This window comes from Neovison vison, chromosome 11 (genome assembly GCF_020171115.1).
Source record: "Neovison vison isolate M4711 chromosome 11, ASM_NN_V1, whole genome shotgun sequence".
NCBI classification, from domain to species: domain Eukaryota; kingdom Metazoa; phylum Chordata; class Mammalia; order Carnivora; family Mustelidae; genus Neogale; species Neogale vison.
The window spans coordinates 179,994,739-180,012,003 of record NC_058101.1 but is presented as its reverse complement, the minus strand read 5'-3'; the positions used below and the strand labels follow the sequence as shown (position 1 = coordinate 180,012,003).

Here is a 17,265-nt window from a genome sequence, read left to right as displayed (position 1 = left end):
TTTTAGAAGAATTTGAAAACTAGTCAGTGGTATACATTCATACACAAATGTATCCATTGTTGGGGGAAAATTTTAAGAAACAATGTCTAAGCTTCATCTTATCTACTATGTTCAGCAAATATTTCTTTTTTTTTTTTACATTTTAGAATGAAAAATTTTTATACATCTTAGTCTAATCCTTTACATTTTTTCCTAGGGAAAGGTTTGTTAGTCTTTCTCCGATTAGTGAATTTTAATAGAAGGTAGACACCATGAAGTAAAATCTAGAATTTGCCATAGTTTACAGAGCTTTTGTATGCCTTCACTCAACAGATAATTCTGTGTATGTATGTATGTGTGTGTGTGTGTATGTATATATATAAATAACATATACATATGAACACAGTATATATAGGTATATATAGAATATATTTTTCTTCTAAGTATTTATTTTTGGAACACATTTTGAAAATGGAGTGAAAGCGAAACAGTAAAAATTTAAATCCTCAATAATCTCATCACACATAGAGAACCATTGGACTAAATCTGGTCTCTTAATATCAGAGTCCTACTGGAGAAACTCTTATCATGGGAACAAGTGTTTCTTGCTAAATCGGATTGTATAGTGCTTGTTTATGTTCAGGAACAAGGCCTGCCATCAGAAAGAGAGTAAAATCTCTGACTTAGACTCAACGGCAGAAGTCTGTTTTATGTATAAGTCAAGGGAGAACCAAAATGTTGGTCATTTTAAAAACAAAAAGAACTTTCCCTGTGACCTTGGGTGATAATGCCACTTGTGCTGGTGTGGCTCTAAGAGTAACTCCATCCCAGGGATCAGAACAAACATGGCTTCTCCCTCATTCAAAGTATACACAAAGAATCAGTTTAACATGGCTTTGGGGCCTGTGTTGTTAAACCAAGAATGCTATCTCTCTGTAGTTTGGTAGTTTTTCTGTGTCTGCACCTTGGAAAGCTCTTAGTCAGAGGCACATAGAAACAGATGTTGGGGGAATGCCTGGGTGGCTCAGTCAGTTAAGCATCTGCCTTCGGCTCAGGTCATGATCCTGGGGTCCTGGGATTGAGTTTAGCATCTGGCTCCCTTCTTAGCAGGGAGTCTGTGTCTCCCTCTCCCCACTCCTGTTTTCTTACTCTCTCTTTCTCTCTCTCTCAAATAAAATCTTTTTAAAAAAATTCTTAGAAACAGACTTTGGAGTCAAGTAGGGCCAATGATTTATTATAACTATTCAAATAAACTCTAAAATGTGAGTTCTAATGGAGATAAATTTATCTGTCCCTAAGTTTTCAACTTGTGTTCCGTGATGGCACCTGCCATGATCTGGAATGCCTTCTCCCGTTTTTCTCTTCAGTTCTCGTGGCCAAACTGTGCTGAAATGTTTCTTCCTTGTGATGTTTGCCATGAACCCTCCCAAAAAAAGCCGGGTTCTTTCTCCTCACTGAGCTCCTATGACGTTTTGTGTATACTTCCAATATACTGTTGACATATTTATCATTGTTTGGTAATTTTTTGGTCTCTTATTTAGTACGTGAGCTCCTTGGATAAATTAACTAGGTCTTGGTTAACTTTGAATCGCCAGTACAGAGAACATTGACTAACCGTAGTAGGCATGCACACAAACGTCAATTAAAAGAAAGAACATATGAAGGTGAATTATGATAATTTGGGGAATAGTGAATGTGCTTTCATAAGCTCTGCTGAAATCTAAAGTTTCTTGTTTGAGGAACAAAGAATGACCCTTCATATTTCTTGGACTGTGTTGTAAGCATTGTTTACCATCTTCCACTCTGCAAAATTTAAGATCTGCTCAATGGAATAATATCCTGGGCTGACGAGATAGAAGATCGACACAGGTGAGGTGAACTATGCAAATGCAGTGATATATAAAACATTTCCATTTTTATTAGATGTTGGCAAGCAGGCAGAGTAGTTTGAGTTTTAAAAAAAAAAAAAAAAGGAAACTTACTGAGACCTGGGGAAAGTGTCTGTGTTTCATAAATTGCATTAAATATTTGGTATGTAAAATTCGGGCTGCTCCGCATTCAGTGGGAGCAGTGCATCCCCTAGCTAATTAAATAACCATATGGAGACAAGCCACATTTCTGTAAACAAAAGCAAAGACCCCAGCTCTATTGTGTTGTCTTTAGATTATGCAACTTGGTTTTCCCTCCTATGGTTTTCTGCTCCGACTTGCATATTGCTTTGGACCAATATGCTCCCAGACACTGAACGGAATTTAAAGAGCTCTTTCCGAGGTGCCTTGCTTCATTTAAATATTGCAGTGAGATGGGCTCTGGAATACTGGGAAGTCTCCTATGGTTAATAACGGCTTGCCTCTTGAAGGCGATGGTTTTGGGATCTGGCCAGCAGGAAATCCATTGTGTATCATCCTCTTGCTTTGCAGGATGACCATGTGCCTGGTGGACGGTATGAGCATTTGCTACGTGTTTGTCGAATAAATAAATGCTTAGCAGCATCTTTTCATGGGTTTTGACCTAGCAAAATTATGCTACCATACATATGGGTTGCAAATAGTAAAAAACGTGTTACAAGCAGTAGTTCATATCACGAGGGCTCCAGGATGAAAATAAGAGTTGTACACAAAATTGAAATATAAATATTAGAATAATAAGCTTGGGAATGGAAGTCATAGAGATCATAATTAAATAAATATCTTTCTTTTGTTTGCTCTCCTTTATCCAGGCACTGGCGGTCATAGTGGTGGCAGATTATATTTATGTAACATTTGGGCATTTACCATGTATTTTTTATAAACATTATCTCATTTTAATGTCACAAACCACTGACTCATTTCAACTGCTCATTTTTATAAAGGAGAAATTTGGAGCCACATAGTGAAGTTACTCACCTAAGTTCACAGAGGTAGCCCAGAGTTTAAGTCAGATTATTTGTTTCTAAAGGTCTTCACTTTTACCAGATTTAGTTTTTGGTTAATGGCAGAATTATTGGTTGGAACTGAAACAAATAGAAATGTTTTGTACCAGTAAGAGTACAGGCATACTTGGGAGATAGAAGAGGTACATTTTATCCACAAGAATTACTCTTGTGAGTAAAAATATGAAAATAATTAGGAATTTCTCACAACCTATTAAAGCTCAACTTCATTTATACTCTAACCCTGTGCAATACCAGCATACTTTGCTGATAGCCCAGAGTCTTATGAATCCCACTTTGGAATGACCCTGGCCTCCAGTGTGCCCAATCCTGTTACATTTTTAACAGATCAACCAGTGAAATAGTGACAGTTTTGTATGGTTAAACATGATAGAAAAGCATTACCCTGACTGCAGCCTCTTTCTTACTGTCTCCTAAAATACTCCTTGCTTTTTTCTGTTGTTGTCGTTTGTTTTTTTAGATTTATTTCTTTATTTTTAGAGACACAAGTGTGCATGCAGGTGCACAAGGGGAGGGGCAGAGGGAAAGGGAGAAGTTAAACAGACTCCCAGCTGAGTGCGGAACCCTGTGTGAGGCTTGATCTCATGACCTTGAGATCATGACCTGAGCTGAAATCAAGAGTCTGACTCTTAATGGACTGTGCCACCTGGGTGCCCTACTCCTTGTTATTTTTAATTGGAGTTTCAGTAGTTAAATATTTGTGCTCAGAGGTGAAACTATTTCCAAATGAAATACTGAAAAAGCTTTCTCCTTATGTTCTTCACAAACACGTATTCGTCATCGTCTTTGTTTTCTGACTTTAGTGAGGAGACCCAGTCATTTGATCCGAATTAGTTGACTACTTGCTGTGCTGTTCTCTCAAAAATATTTTCTCAAGACCTTGTCTAGAATGTGTCCGTAATATACCTGGAACCACAGTCTAGCTAATAGGGTGACTGTGTGAGCAATCTTTAAGAATATTCTACTTAATGTCGGCTGTGAGTTACCACACACGTAAGGTATCAGTTTATATCTTCTTTTGGTTTTAGGAACTGCTCGCTACTGCCATAAGGCACTCACTAAATTACCGTACCAGACTTCCAAGGGTCCATTCATCAGAACTAAAATGAAATTGCGAGGTGATTGGAGTCCGAGGCCTGCATTCAAATTCTCAGCCCCATTGACTAGCTGTATGACCCTAGACAAGGCACAGAATGAAAGCATTTTGTCAAATGCGAAACAGGACAGAGTCCCCACCACAGTGTGGATAGGGAGATTGAGTGACCTAATCCACATAGAAGGCAGATCACCGTAATCTGTGATCATTCACTACATGGCCGCTCTTACATTTATTCTCTGCTATCCTAGTTTCCATGTTTCTTAGCTGTCCCAAATTCAGTAACACTGAGAGCATTGGAACTTAATAAAGTGAAGCTTGGAGCTCTGGCTTTGTTGAAGAAGGAAGATCTAGTTGTATCCGAGAAAACTCGCCTGCAAAAAACAACAGAAAATCTGACTATTAGTTGCTTAAATAAGTAAAGATTAAAAAAATGTCTGGAGATGGATGTCCTGTGGTGTTATGTCAGCCTCTATATTGTCTGCTCCTTTGGGACTTTTTTCCTCTTGATCTTCCCTAGTTAAGGCAGAGATGAAAGGGAGAAGGGACAGAATGTAACATACCTATTTCCTTTATCAGGAGAATAAAAGTTTTCTCAAGAATTTCTGCTTAGGACTCTTTTGCTACGAGGTTGTCACATGACCGTTGCTACCAGCAAAGGAGTAAAGTGACTCCATGACTTCTCCAGCCTCTACTATAAAAGCAGGTATGGGAAAAGGCAGTTGACTGGGTCATATGGTTGCCAGCATTCGTCACACTAGCTTTAAAACTTTTCTTTAAATTAGAAACCAGTGGCAGATGTACTGAGATCATTAGAAACATTTACCCTGAAGCCCAAAAGTTTTCATGCTGGCTTCCATAAAACCATTTATTAAAGTAAGTTGTTTTTTTCCCACCCCTACCTCCCAGCCCCTTGCCACCGCTGAGAAGAGAATCTCTTGGCAGCTTTTAAGCCCCTGAAAAGTACCCACGTCACCTCCTTTCTTTCTGTCACATCCCTTTTGCTTGATGAATCCCCTGAGAATGTCCATGAGCAATTAGGTTCTAAGCAGTAGGTGGGGTTGAGGACAGTGGGCATCCTTGGAAATGGAGGCAGATGGTTTCCAGCCTCATGGGGTAAGGAAGGGGTATCAGCATGGAGGTCAGCCTATGGGGGAAAACCCAGCCTTCTTGCAGCACTGAAGCCATCTGAAGGGCAGAGCATTACTGTAACGTGAACTTGATCCATGGGACTTAGGGGAGGAGGAGTCGAGCTAGGGAACAGTGTTAGGTAAATACCATTCCCAACAATTTACTATACAAACGGGGGGGGAGCAAACAAACAAATCATTTATTTTATTTCTTTGTTGAAAGGATACAAATGAATGGTGGTATGTATACAGATATATCTATGATCTCACATTACCATTGCTACCCTTGATAAGTAGATTTTTTCCTTTGTTTCTTGTTTTCATGGGTCCTGGCCCTTTTCCTATACACACATGACTTTGACATGGCTTCAGTAATAATTAAGATGTAATGTTACAATTTGCCTTACCTTTTCCCCCCTTCTATGAGCATTAAGAATGATTGATTCTTAATGGAGGTCCTTGAGTTGGTGAGGACACTTACCTGCGTACTTTCCTCTTTCACTCTCTTGCTCTGTTTCAGGTGAACACAGAACCTGTTACTTTATTTAAAGGGTATTTCTTAAAATAACAGGAGGGTAGCCTCATTGCTTTTAGAACAGCATTTTGTGAATTGGATGGTTTAAACTTGATTTTGATCTAGTACCTTTTGTCATTTTATTTATTCTGAAAAATGTGATCTTATTATTTATTTAAGGGTAGTTACTTAAGATGCTCCCTGCATGGCTTCTCCGCCTTTTGGCTAAGATCAAGTGTATGATGCTCCCTGCCCCCGTTTTAGTAGTTACTTTGGACATTCACACACTGTTACTAGTCAAGCAAGATGCACCCTTCAGAGCCTACGCCTGTGGCTGTTCATTCAGGCTCTCACCTTAGGGTTTGGATATCCTTTATCAGGTGACCCTCTTCTGCAGCAGAGAATTACTTTGGACAGAACTCAAGCCCATGATGGGAGTGTGAGCTGTTTGATGTCCATATAAAATCTCTTCATACCTTTGTCATTTCCTCTAATGCATGGATTTACAAAAGCCTGAGGGGACTTGGTATTTATTGAAGATGGAAATGGGCATGAGCAGTCAGTAACAAAATGAATTAATACATGATCTATTTCATGAAGTCCATTGGAAATGTAATCTAAAACACTCAAAGAAAGCCTCTCAGATTCTGTCCTGAAACCCTTCTTATTCCATATGGCATATACACATTTTATTTTCTGGGTGACTATGTTGTACTATATTAGGACATAAATTGTTTATTCTCGTGCTATTTAGAGCATTTGCTTTATGATGCATTTTTGCTTTATGATGACTTTTTTTAAAGATTTTTTTTAAAAATTTATTTGACACAGAGTTCACAAGAAGGCAGAGAGGCAGGCAGGGAGAGAGAGGGAAGCAGGCTCCCTGCTGAGCAGAGAGCTCGATGTGGGGCTCGATCCCAGGATCCTGGGATTATGATCTGAGCTGAAGGCAGAGGCTTAATCCACTGAACCACCCAGGTGCCCCTATGACTTCTATATTACAATAGCATTTTAAAGCTTACAGTACCTTAAATACTTTATTGTGTGAGGTTTTCCCCCTTATGCTGATGTATTTAGTGGAAGAAATAGTTTAGAGATGCAAGCTCTTGTTTCGTTTAACTTATTGTGGGGGCAGTGGGGTGCTTGTGTGTTTCCATGGCTAGACGTGTTTTTCATAACTTGCAGTCTTTTATTTCCTCACACAAAAGTAGAATTAGGGGCAGACATACTTCTTGTGCCCTAGTCCCTTCCCCTTGATTTGCATTTGAGAATGTCCCAAGTCTTAAAATATTACCCCCTAGTATCGTGACTTAGGTTTACCTTTGATGGTACTTACTTCATATAGGTGACTGACTTAAGTGTGACACGTAAGAGGCTTGGTTGGTTGTTCTGAATGACACTGGAGGCACACAGGGAGCCGCGTAAATCACGGGATGCACCCTGTCTGTCATCTAGGCTCGCTCTGGATGAACTGGATAGTTCCTCCAGTGCTTTCCTTAGGTCCTTTTTCCCAGCTTCCTCTTGGAGACGGGTTTGCTTTGAATGTGAATAACCCTTTCCGGGGCATAGTTGATCTCACTACTGAAATTCTTGCTTTCTTTGATCTTTCTCTGGAGTAGCCATGGAAGCTGTACTTGTTCCTTCTGGTCATTTCCAAAGTGTTTAGTTAGTGCCCAGATCATGCTCCCCTTGACTTTGCCGTAGTTTCCCGGGACTTAAGTCCCTGCTAAGTGTAGTGAAGAGGTAGTGAAGCAAAGTCTTGGCTTCTACTTTTCCCTTTTTATTTTGCTTCTCTCTACGTATCAGTTCCTTAAATTTAGGGGAGAATGATGTCCATTTTTTTTTTTTATCTTTGAAAAAACCTAATTATAGGTCCCAAAGTAAAAGCTCACGGCTATCTTAGGGATTCATTTTAGTTTGTCACCTTGGAAGTGAGATTCGCAGTATATCGAGGGGAGTGTCGGGGCAGAGAACGGAGCTGTGAGCCTGCGGAACACATGTGCATTCCTTTTAGAAGAGTCAGTAGGTTGGTGAGGTTTTGGAGAAAACTCTTTCTAAGATAAACTACCAGCCAATCTTCAGTTTCAGAGGTAGAAAAAGCAGACAATTTGGAATTCTTTTCACATGTTGTAAGACTGAGTATCCTCCGACAACATGGTCATTACCCACGCTCGTTTAGGGGAGAATAGAAGCTGTTTCTGCCATTATTTCAGAGTCTGAGGCAGCTTGGGGCTCCCATTGAACACCTTGAGATAACCACTCACCAGACTGAATCTAAAGGTTCAGCCTCTCGCCCACCCAGATGTTGTCTCCGTTCTTTCAGCAAAGACCTGCAGACTCCAAAGTGTGGTCTGAGGGAATCTATTCCTTATTTTCCCCGTCTGGTGCCCCTGAGGATGTGTCCAGCTAGTGTCCCATCCTATACTACTTCAGCCTCTAAAAGAGAAGTATCCGCACGGGCCTTACAAGCATGTGGTGTGGACAGGAGGAGGATGCGGTATTTCCCAGCTCAGATCCTTGGAGCCAGGGAGGGTTATGCTTTGCGCCCTAATGCGTGTACCATCACTCCAGGCGGTGTCCTCATGGCCTCTTCGATTTTGCAGGAAGTGACAATGGCGAAGCCCTCCCGGAGTCTATCCCCTCAGCTCCTGGGACTCTGCCTCACTTCATCGAGGAGCCAGACGATGCTTACATCATCAAGAGTAACCCCATCGCGCTGAGGTGCAAAGCAAGGCCAGCCATGCAGATATTCTTCAAGTGCAATGGCGAGTGGGTCCATCAGAATGAGCATGTCTCCGAGGAGAGTCTGGATGAGAGTTCAGGTAAGGATGAGAAACCATTCTTAGATCGTCACCTGGTGTCCTCCCATGGTTGTATGGCTGGGAAAAGCGGTGTGGGCCCCCCACCGGTGATTTATTTGGATGACTACTAGTGAAAATTAATAACATAATTAATCTAATTAATATAGTAATACAACATAATATAATTAATATTGAATGAATATTAACATCATCTGGAAATATAAGGTGCTACCATACGCTTGCTTGCTTATTTAATTCAATTAACCAACTTACACTACATAATCAGTTTCAGATGGAGTGCTCAATAATTTATCGGTTTCATGAAACACCCAGTGCTCATCACATCATGTGCCCTCCTTCATGCCCATCTCCCAGTGACCCCATCCCCCCACTCATCTCCCCTCCAGCAACCCTCAGTTTGTTTCCTAAGATTAAGAGTCTCTCACGGATTTTCTCCCTGTCTGATGACTTCCTATTCAGTTTTCCCTCCCTTCCCCTATGGTCCCCTTGCTTGTTTCTTATTGTATGTTTAAATGACTGCACAGCTCTTTGGCTAGCCTATTCTTGGAGGGTAAAGGGGCATTTTTATCTCCCTGCACTATATAACTTTAGCACCCAATTGTGTATGGAAGCTAGTATCCTCACAAGAAATAAAACCTACCAGTCACTGCTTTCATTTTCTCAATTCTAAATATCTTGGAAGGCAAATCTTCCACCAAACACCTTTTTTTTTTCCTTTTTATTTCACCAAACACCTTTTTAAGCAACATAATTTCAGTTTCTTTAATCTTTCCTCCTAGATGTTATTCTTGTGCACATCGTTCTCCGTGGTTGTGGTTTCTGAGCCTCCTTTCTTTTGATTACTGTGTAATGACAGAGCCCAAATTTGATTGCCAAATTTGAATAGTATCTCCACTATGAAAAAATTGAGGGACCATCTTTATTAATGTGGCTGGCTTGGGCTTATGAGTATGATGAGAATAATGATCATATTGCTAGTGTTTATTGAGCACTTACTGTGTGCCAGATCTCATCTAAGCTTTTGACAGACCTTATCTCACTGTCCTTCCAACAGCCCTCTGGGGTAAATGACATTATCATTACCTTCTTATGGATAAGGAAATGAGACTCAGACACATTAAGTAAACTACAGGTTTGTGCTGGATCTGAAAGCAAGAGCATTTGACTTAAAACTTTAGTCAATTAGGTGCTAAAAATTAGCAAAATTTAGGAGCGCCTGGGTGGCCCAGTTGGGTTAAGCATATGACTCTTGATTTCGGCTTAGGTCATGATTTCAGGATCATGGAATCAAGCCCCACGCTCAGCAAGGAGCTGGCTTCTTCCCTCTCCCTCTGTTCCTCCCCCGGCTTCTGTTTTCTCTCTCTGTCTCTCTCTCTCTCTCTCAATAATAAGTAGATATGAACAAGATGGGATCGGGGAGGGAGACAAACCATAAGTGACTCTTAATCTCACAAAACAAACTGAGGGTTGCTGGGGGGAGAGGGTTTGGGAGAAGGGGGGTGGGGTTATAGACATTGGGGAGGGTATGTGCTTTGGTGAGTGCTGTGAAGTGTGTAAACCTGGCGATTCACGGACCTGTACCCCTGGGGATAAAAATATATGTTTATAAAAAATAAAAAAATTTTTAAAAAACATAAAAAAAATTAAAAAAAATAATAAGTAGATCTGGAAAAAAAAACTTGCAAAACTTATAACTTGTTAAAATTTAGTGTGTAACAGAAACAGTATATGCTTTTGAACTTTGGCTCCTCAAACTAACTGAAAATTTAGCCTCACCCTAAAACCAACCTGCTCTCAGCCTAGATTATTGCGCTTAGTCCCCACTCACTGTCTAGATAACCGATTTTGAAGAAGTCAAAAAGCCTGAGTATAATTAGGAAGTTTCAAGTCAGCTTAGTTTATTAACTATATGCCACTGCTACTCGATTACTGGAGGCCTTGCAGAGTATTCCAGGAATGCTAAGATGCAAACAGTGATCTCTAGGACTTTACACCTGTTGATAGGTAGAAGTCCAGTATACCCATAGTGCACTTAACCTGTGGAGGATTAAAAAAAAGATGATGCCCAATTAAGAATATCAGGAAAAGTGTGGAAGCTGTAGCATTTGAAAGGGACATCAATGACTACTTAATTCAAATTAAGTAACTGAATTAATTTATTAATTGATGCTACACTAAATGGGAGAGAGAGAGAGAGAGAGAGAGAGGGATCTCTGTGGCCTGGGGGTTTCGATATTAGCAAATGAAAGAAAGCTTAGTATCTGTTCAGCAGGAGGTGTGATTTGGTGAAATAGAAAACAGGATGTGGGAACTGGCAAATTCAGTTCACTCTGGCTCAAAAGGTCTCAAATAGGAAGTGAGGAGTTCTTTACTTAATTTTATGAATCTTGGAGGTAGAGCGGATTGGTTCTATTGACGTATGGGAAAGCAGTGGCTGGAGCTCTGCTTCAAGGAATGAATCTGGGGCAGGTGTTTGGGATGCCAAGAAGAAACAGGAATGGGTGATTTAGGAGATGTCGATATTTCAGTTGAGGGAAAGAAAAGTCTGCCTCTAGAGAGAGCAGTGGTCACAAAAACAAGAACTAGATTTCTGGTATGAGAAGCACCTTAGCAAATTGGACTGACTAGCTGAATGAATGAATGAATGAATGAACGAATGAATGAATGAGACAGAGGAGTAACAATCTCAACAGAAGCAGAAAGGGGATGCTATTGATGTAAGTAATTATGTTAGCAAGGAGAGAAGGCTGAGATCATGGGACAAGCTGAATTTGTAGTATTTATGGGTTGTAAGGAAAAGGGGTAGATCTGGGGTTTGTAGAGCTGAGAGACAGAAGAGTTAATTGGGTAGTCATTGGGAAAGGAGGAACTCGTGGAGGCAAAGGAGGTGTCCAGAGAGAATGAGTAATAGGAAAAGGAAATGGGTCTAGAGCGCTACTTCCTTAGGAGTCAGGAGGATGGATATCAGCCAGCAAAGAAGCAAGCAGAGGAAGAGTGTGCTGTTTTCCAAAGCAAAATGTGACACTTGTTTCAAAAAGATCTTTGGGCAGTACTGTTTCTGCCTGGGAATCAATAAAGAACTAACCCTACATAAATAGTGCTAAACATGATACGGTTCTGGACTCTTTTGGGATTGCATTATAGATGCATAACTTCAAAAGGCAGAGGGACACCTAAAACCTTACACCATTCCCTGTTGCAGTTTGGAACTGGTATGAGGAAGGGGGAAAAAAAATGCCTGTTTTCGAGGTGGTGTTCTTCAGACCAAAAGCATGCTTAGAATTCTGGAATTTAAATGTGCAAACTGGAAGGAACCTTAGTGATACTCCAATAGCCCTATTTTATACAATAAAAATCTTATGTTCCAAGAGCTGCAACAAGTTGATGGCACAGCGGTTTCTAGAACCCAGATCTCCTGAGGTGCCTGGCCGGCTTAGTCAGTGGAACGTACAACTCTCAATCTCAGGGTTGTGAGTTTGAGCCCCACGTTGGGCGTAGAGATTACTTAAAAATAAAATCTTAGAAAAACAAAATGGAACCCAGATCTCTTGCTTTCTACTTCAGATATACTTTCTCCATACTTAGAAGCCACCTTCACCTACAGTTTCCTGTTCTTCCTAGTCTTGATATTAACAAATTCACTTACTGACACAAGGATGGGTTTGAGCACATGGCTCCTCGTTTTCCGTCATGAGCCTGTTTCATATTTCTGTTTCTCAAGTGGGTAATCCCATAGCTATCCCATTGGGATTTCTTTATCCCTCATCATTTCTGCCATCTCTAGAGGGCTAATCCTTTATTCTAGGCCGTGTTTCTGGCACTGTTAAAGACGAGTTTATAGCAACTGAAGACATAGAGATATACATTACAAGGTATAGTCTCCCTCTTTAAAAAAAAAAGGATTTGGCATAATCAAGACATAGGAGGAAGACAAATCAAATCTTGGTGTCAGCAAAGTTTCTTCTTCTGTGTTCCCAGGGTTGGGATCATGGATACTCCTTGTGTTGGGAGAGACTGGTTCACAAAAAAAGCACCTCCATTTATCTTGATGTGAAAACTTCAAAGGAGGTCTCTGAAATCTGGGAGAAGACAATGAAGGGAACAGCATTTGCCATGGGAGCAAAAGCCCATAAAACAATGGGAGAATATAAAAGGCTTATATATCTTATATTCAATTAGTCCAACTGGAAAGGACTCAAGTACCAGGGGCACAGTGAGCCTCTGTGTTTTATTGTCAGATGCTTCTGGCCTAGATTTTGTCCAGTAATGAACTCAAAATAGCAGAATCCCATTGGGTTAACTCTAAATGAAAGCTAGGAAGAACACTGAAAAATGGCTGGGTATTTTTTGATACCACTCCTAGAAAATCCTATATCCATTCTCCTAGAAAGACCTCTTGATAAGTATTGCAAGCCAATTTAACACTGTGCCCTCTTGTAATTTTGCAATGTTGTGTTTTGCTATTGCTTCCCCCTTTTAACTCCCCTGGCATTGCTAGGCAACTCCATGTCTTGCAGATAGCAGTGCTGATTACATTCTCTGTTTCCATGTAAAATCTCCCCTCTCTACTTAAAAAAAAGGGGGGGGGGGTTGGGAGAACAAAAAGGTCAATAAAAGTCACAAATTTCAAAGGAACTGGGAAGAACACAACTTCCTAAAGGACAAAAACCTGAAGAGATTATATACCAATTTTTTGTTGAGAAAGAACTTCTATTTTAGCAGCTACCTTTCTGAAAAGAACTTAATAAGCACAACCTTTTCTTCCACGTAATTTTGATTGAATCAATAGAGGGGGGAAAAAGCTGTCTCTCCCTAAACAGTTTTCTTCTGTACTTAATGAAAATTGCTGTCTACTACGCACTGCAATTCTGTTTCCTAAGGTCGGTATTAATAGAGGAATAGTGGAAAGTGGAGCGAGATGAGTGGAGATGGTGTACGCCAGACCAATACATAAGGGCAATTAAGGTTGGAAACAAAATGGCCTCTGGTATTGAAAAATAGATGCATTACTTCCCTTGAGCTCTCCAAGGCTGAGCTCGAGCACAGGGCTTGACTTAATGGCTTTTGATTGAGTTTGCAAAATAACTCCTGCCACTCCAGTAAGAGGGAAGGATGCCAAGAGACGAAGGACAGTAGGACCACATTTGAGCAGAGGTAGAGAATTGTCTGTGTTCTTGTAGGAAGTTGGTCGTAACTGCTTATGTATCTTTGGCCAACATGTTCCCTGTTTCAGCACTTCCAGAAAATTTTGATATTCTTTTTGCTTAACATTTTCTTCCTTCAAAGTACTAATGGGAAATGCAGAAGACCCAGGAGTGTTTGGAGTAGACACGGAATCTTTTGTATTTCCAAATTGGAAGCAATGAGTCCTTGCAGTTGTTAAAGGCTGCAAACTGCCTTTGGTCTTTCTGGTAATTTGGCCCCATCATCTAAGAGTTCAAATAAGAAGAAAAAGGATTGTGTGTTTTCACGCAATTTAGCTTGGAAAACCCAGAGCTAGAGTTCTTTCCTGCAAAAGGCACAATTTATTTGACATGAGTTACTGTGTTTGCACAGACATGGCTATACCTCTTAGTAATGTACCCTTTCAGTTCTGTGCACAAGCCAAGGGTCCTCTTTCATTTGTTCTGCCTCATTTCGTTTGGAAATATGGGAACTCTTCTTCCTGGTGTTTTTCTTCTGTTAACATCTGGAGTTGAGAGGTAATCCCAACCCGGGGAATCGCGCCCCTGAGAAGGAGGTGGGGAGTGTTCAGTACCAGAGAAATTAAGATATTTAATGTAACAAACAGGCAGACACACACACAAACACCCCCGAAAAACAACCAACAAGAACCAGCAAAATCCGTCCTTGGCAATCAAGTTAATGCAGCCTGTGGGAAGCTCAAGTTATCAATAAGCAAAACCACTTCTTTATTGTTCAATAAAAGCAGGGGTTCCCTTAACAACGCTCCATGGCTCTTATCTTATTCTACCTTGGAGATATTGAACTCTAATGAGTGAAATAATGCATATTCCAATGTGTTATGGGAAAAGTCTCAACTCCAGTAAACTAATATTTTTCTTCTTAAAGAATATCATTTCAGAGCTTTCATTGTTAGTGATTTCCTTCTTAAACAACTGGAGCCCCTCTCTGGGGATAAAAGGTTAATGGATTGTGTTGAGAAAAGGGAGAAGAGTAGAAATAAAAATGTATTAAATCTTTAAAGTTTGTATCCAAGAACTTTGCTGTGCTAGTGATGGGGATTTGAATAGAGCTTTTTCCAGAAAACCATTAATTTTGAAGTTACCCTCGATGATTCACAAATCACCAAGGTACATTTGGGAAGCATATATTTTAGTTCACATAACGCAGAAATAATCCATCTCTCAGGTGTTCCATTGACAGTTTGTGGGTTTAAAACTCACTTTTATAGAAATGTTCTTCCATCCCACCCAGATTTCATCTTGTTCATCACTCTGCTTCTCAGAGGTTTCTTACAAACTTTTCAGGAAAATAGTATGAATTCTTCGCATAAACTTGTGACAAAGTATGAAGACCTTGTTTCTTGTGTCCAGTTTGACCTTAGATACAAAGAGTTGGTGTCCATTTGCACTCACTCCATCCTTAACAGAGATGGAAAGCAGCTCACCATTTATGTAATTATTTTTTTTTTAATATTGTATTTATTTATTTGACAGAGACAGCAAAAGCAAGAACACAAGCAGGGGGAATGGGAGAGGGAAAGCAGGCTTCCTGCAGAGCCCGTTGGGGGGCTTGATCCCAGGACTCCAGGATCATGACCTGAGCCCAAGGCAGATGCTTAATGACTGAGCCACCCAGGCACCCCCATTTATGTAATTGTTAATAACAGTTCCTGATAGGGACCGGCATTGTTGTAAACACTAAATTCTTTACCAGTGCCTTTGGAATTTTCCCATTTTTTCTATTCATACAGCACTCAGAAGTGTGTTTGAAGTAGGAATGATAAGAATCTAAAAGAAACTCTGAAGACAATAGTGGTTAAGAGCATGTGCTATCGGTGTTAGATGGTACCATGTTTGTTTGAAATCTGGCTCTCCCTTTACGGAGTCTTTCTGGTGTATATGTTTCCTAGCTGCCTTGTACCTCAGTTTCCCCAAGAGTAAAATAGCTGTAATTGTATCTACCCCATGGAACTGTTTTTTTGTTATTGTTGTTTGTTTGTTTTTTAAAGATTTTATTTATTTGACAGACAGAGATCACAAGCAGGCAAAGGGGCAGGCAGGGAGAGAGGAGGAAGCAGGCTCCTGTTGAGCAGATAGTTCCATTCGGGGCTTGATCCCAGGAGTTTGGGATCATGACCTGAGCTGAAAGCAGAGGCTTTAACCCACTGAGCCACCCAGGCGCTCCTACCCCATGAAACTGTTATGAGGATTACATAGTCTGAGGGCCTGGTATCTAGCAAGCAGTCAGTCAAGGTTAGCTTTCAAAAGGGTATATCTAAAATGGCGGCTCTTTCTCTCTTTCTCTCTTTCTTTCTTTCTTTCTTTTTTAGTGGAGCAAGTAACTGTTGATTACTTTTCCAAAAACAAATAGAGAATTGGGAACTTTTATAAATCCAAAAAGACAAAAGGACTGATAATATTAAGAGGCAAATATTGGTCTTTCTTGGAAGAATTTGTTCCTGGCTTGCGTTTCATTGCTTTGTTTTGCCCAAGCTTTATGTTATTCTCTGAGCCAATGGTAGCACTGTGGGAGGTAAAAGTATGATACAGACCCTGGCCTCAGGGCACGATCTACTCCCAGCAGGTGATCGGAGTGACTGCTGGAAAGGAAAAGTCACTGATTGGGGCTGCAAGGTTGGAAATCATGACTGTTGCCCACGAAGCTGTGAGTGTCATATCTGAGGGATCCTTCACGGGGTGCTGTCCTCTAAATAACCCTACTGTGTCTACTCTGGGCTCCCGAGTTTCCCTCTCTCTGCTATCAGACAACACTATCAAGTTAATTTGCTTTCGTCTGCCAGACACCTCTGTGCTGATTAATTCTAATCTCTGGTGTGGAAGAAACTGGAGAGCTCGAGCGTATTCTGAGTTTCTGTACTTAACATTGAACTTGTGGTGCTTCTGAGGAATCCGTGGAGTGGTTATTATCTGGGGGGAACTAAAGAGTATTCATTAGGCATTGTGCACATTCAAAGGATTACTATTTTTTTTTATCAAAATACATTTTAATCTTGTTGCTAGGATGAAGTGGCAAAAGACATTTAGCCCTAATTAAGCATCTGCCAGTAAATGAAATATGGTTCTACCTTTTAATTATCTACGTTTAACATACTATTTTCAATAGCGTGTTGGCCTGAAGAGATCTACGGTCCCCAAAGAAATGGAGGCACGCTTCTGTGAAAATGCTTCCCTGATATCTCAGACTTTTGAAACTTCAACTCCGTGTCCTGATTCATGTGTCCTTATGAGAGCCTTGCTTTAGACATCGTTCTAACTAGATAAGGGGAGAGACTTCTAGTCCCAGGTGGAATGAAGCTTCTAGTACCGCCAAGAAGTGGGAAGCCACTCCCGTGTGGTCCTGAGCGGTCTGCACTCCTGCCGTGGTGGTTTTCTTGCCCCGTTTTGGGGGCAGGTTGAGAGGTCTCCCCCTCTAGCCTGTAAACATCTCCAGGGCAAGAATCTTGAGCATCTAATCTTTAAAAAAAAAAAAGGTGGAATGGGAAGGGGTGTGCTGGGTGGCTCAGTGGGTTAAGCATCTGCTTTCATCTCAGGTCATGATCCCAGGGCCCTGGGATTGAGCCCCAAGTTGGGCTCCCTGCTCAGTGA

General features: G+C 40.7%; 1 protein-coding gene across 1 annotated transcript in view; it reads left to right on the top strand.

Annotated features, from left to right (window-relative positions):
• The first annotated feature begins 8,325 nt into the window (after positions 1-8,325).
• The window catches only part of UNC5D (unc-5 netrin receptor D), a 233,451-nt gene continuing 224,511 nt past the window's right edge, over positions 8,326-17,265 (top strand). Inside the window, exon 1 of the mRNA XM_044225400.1 lies at positions 8,326-8,473. Coding sequence (XP_044081335.1) covers positions 8,392-8,473 — 82 coding nt within the window. The 5' untranslated portion in view covers positions 8,326-8,391. The remainder of the gene's footprint in view (positions 8,474-17,265) is intronic.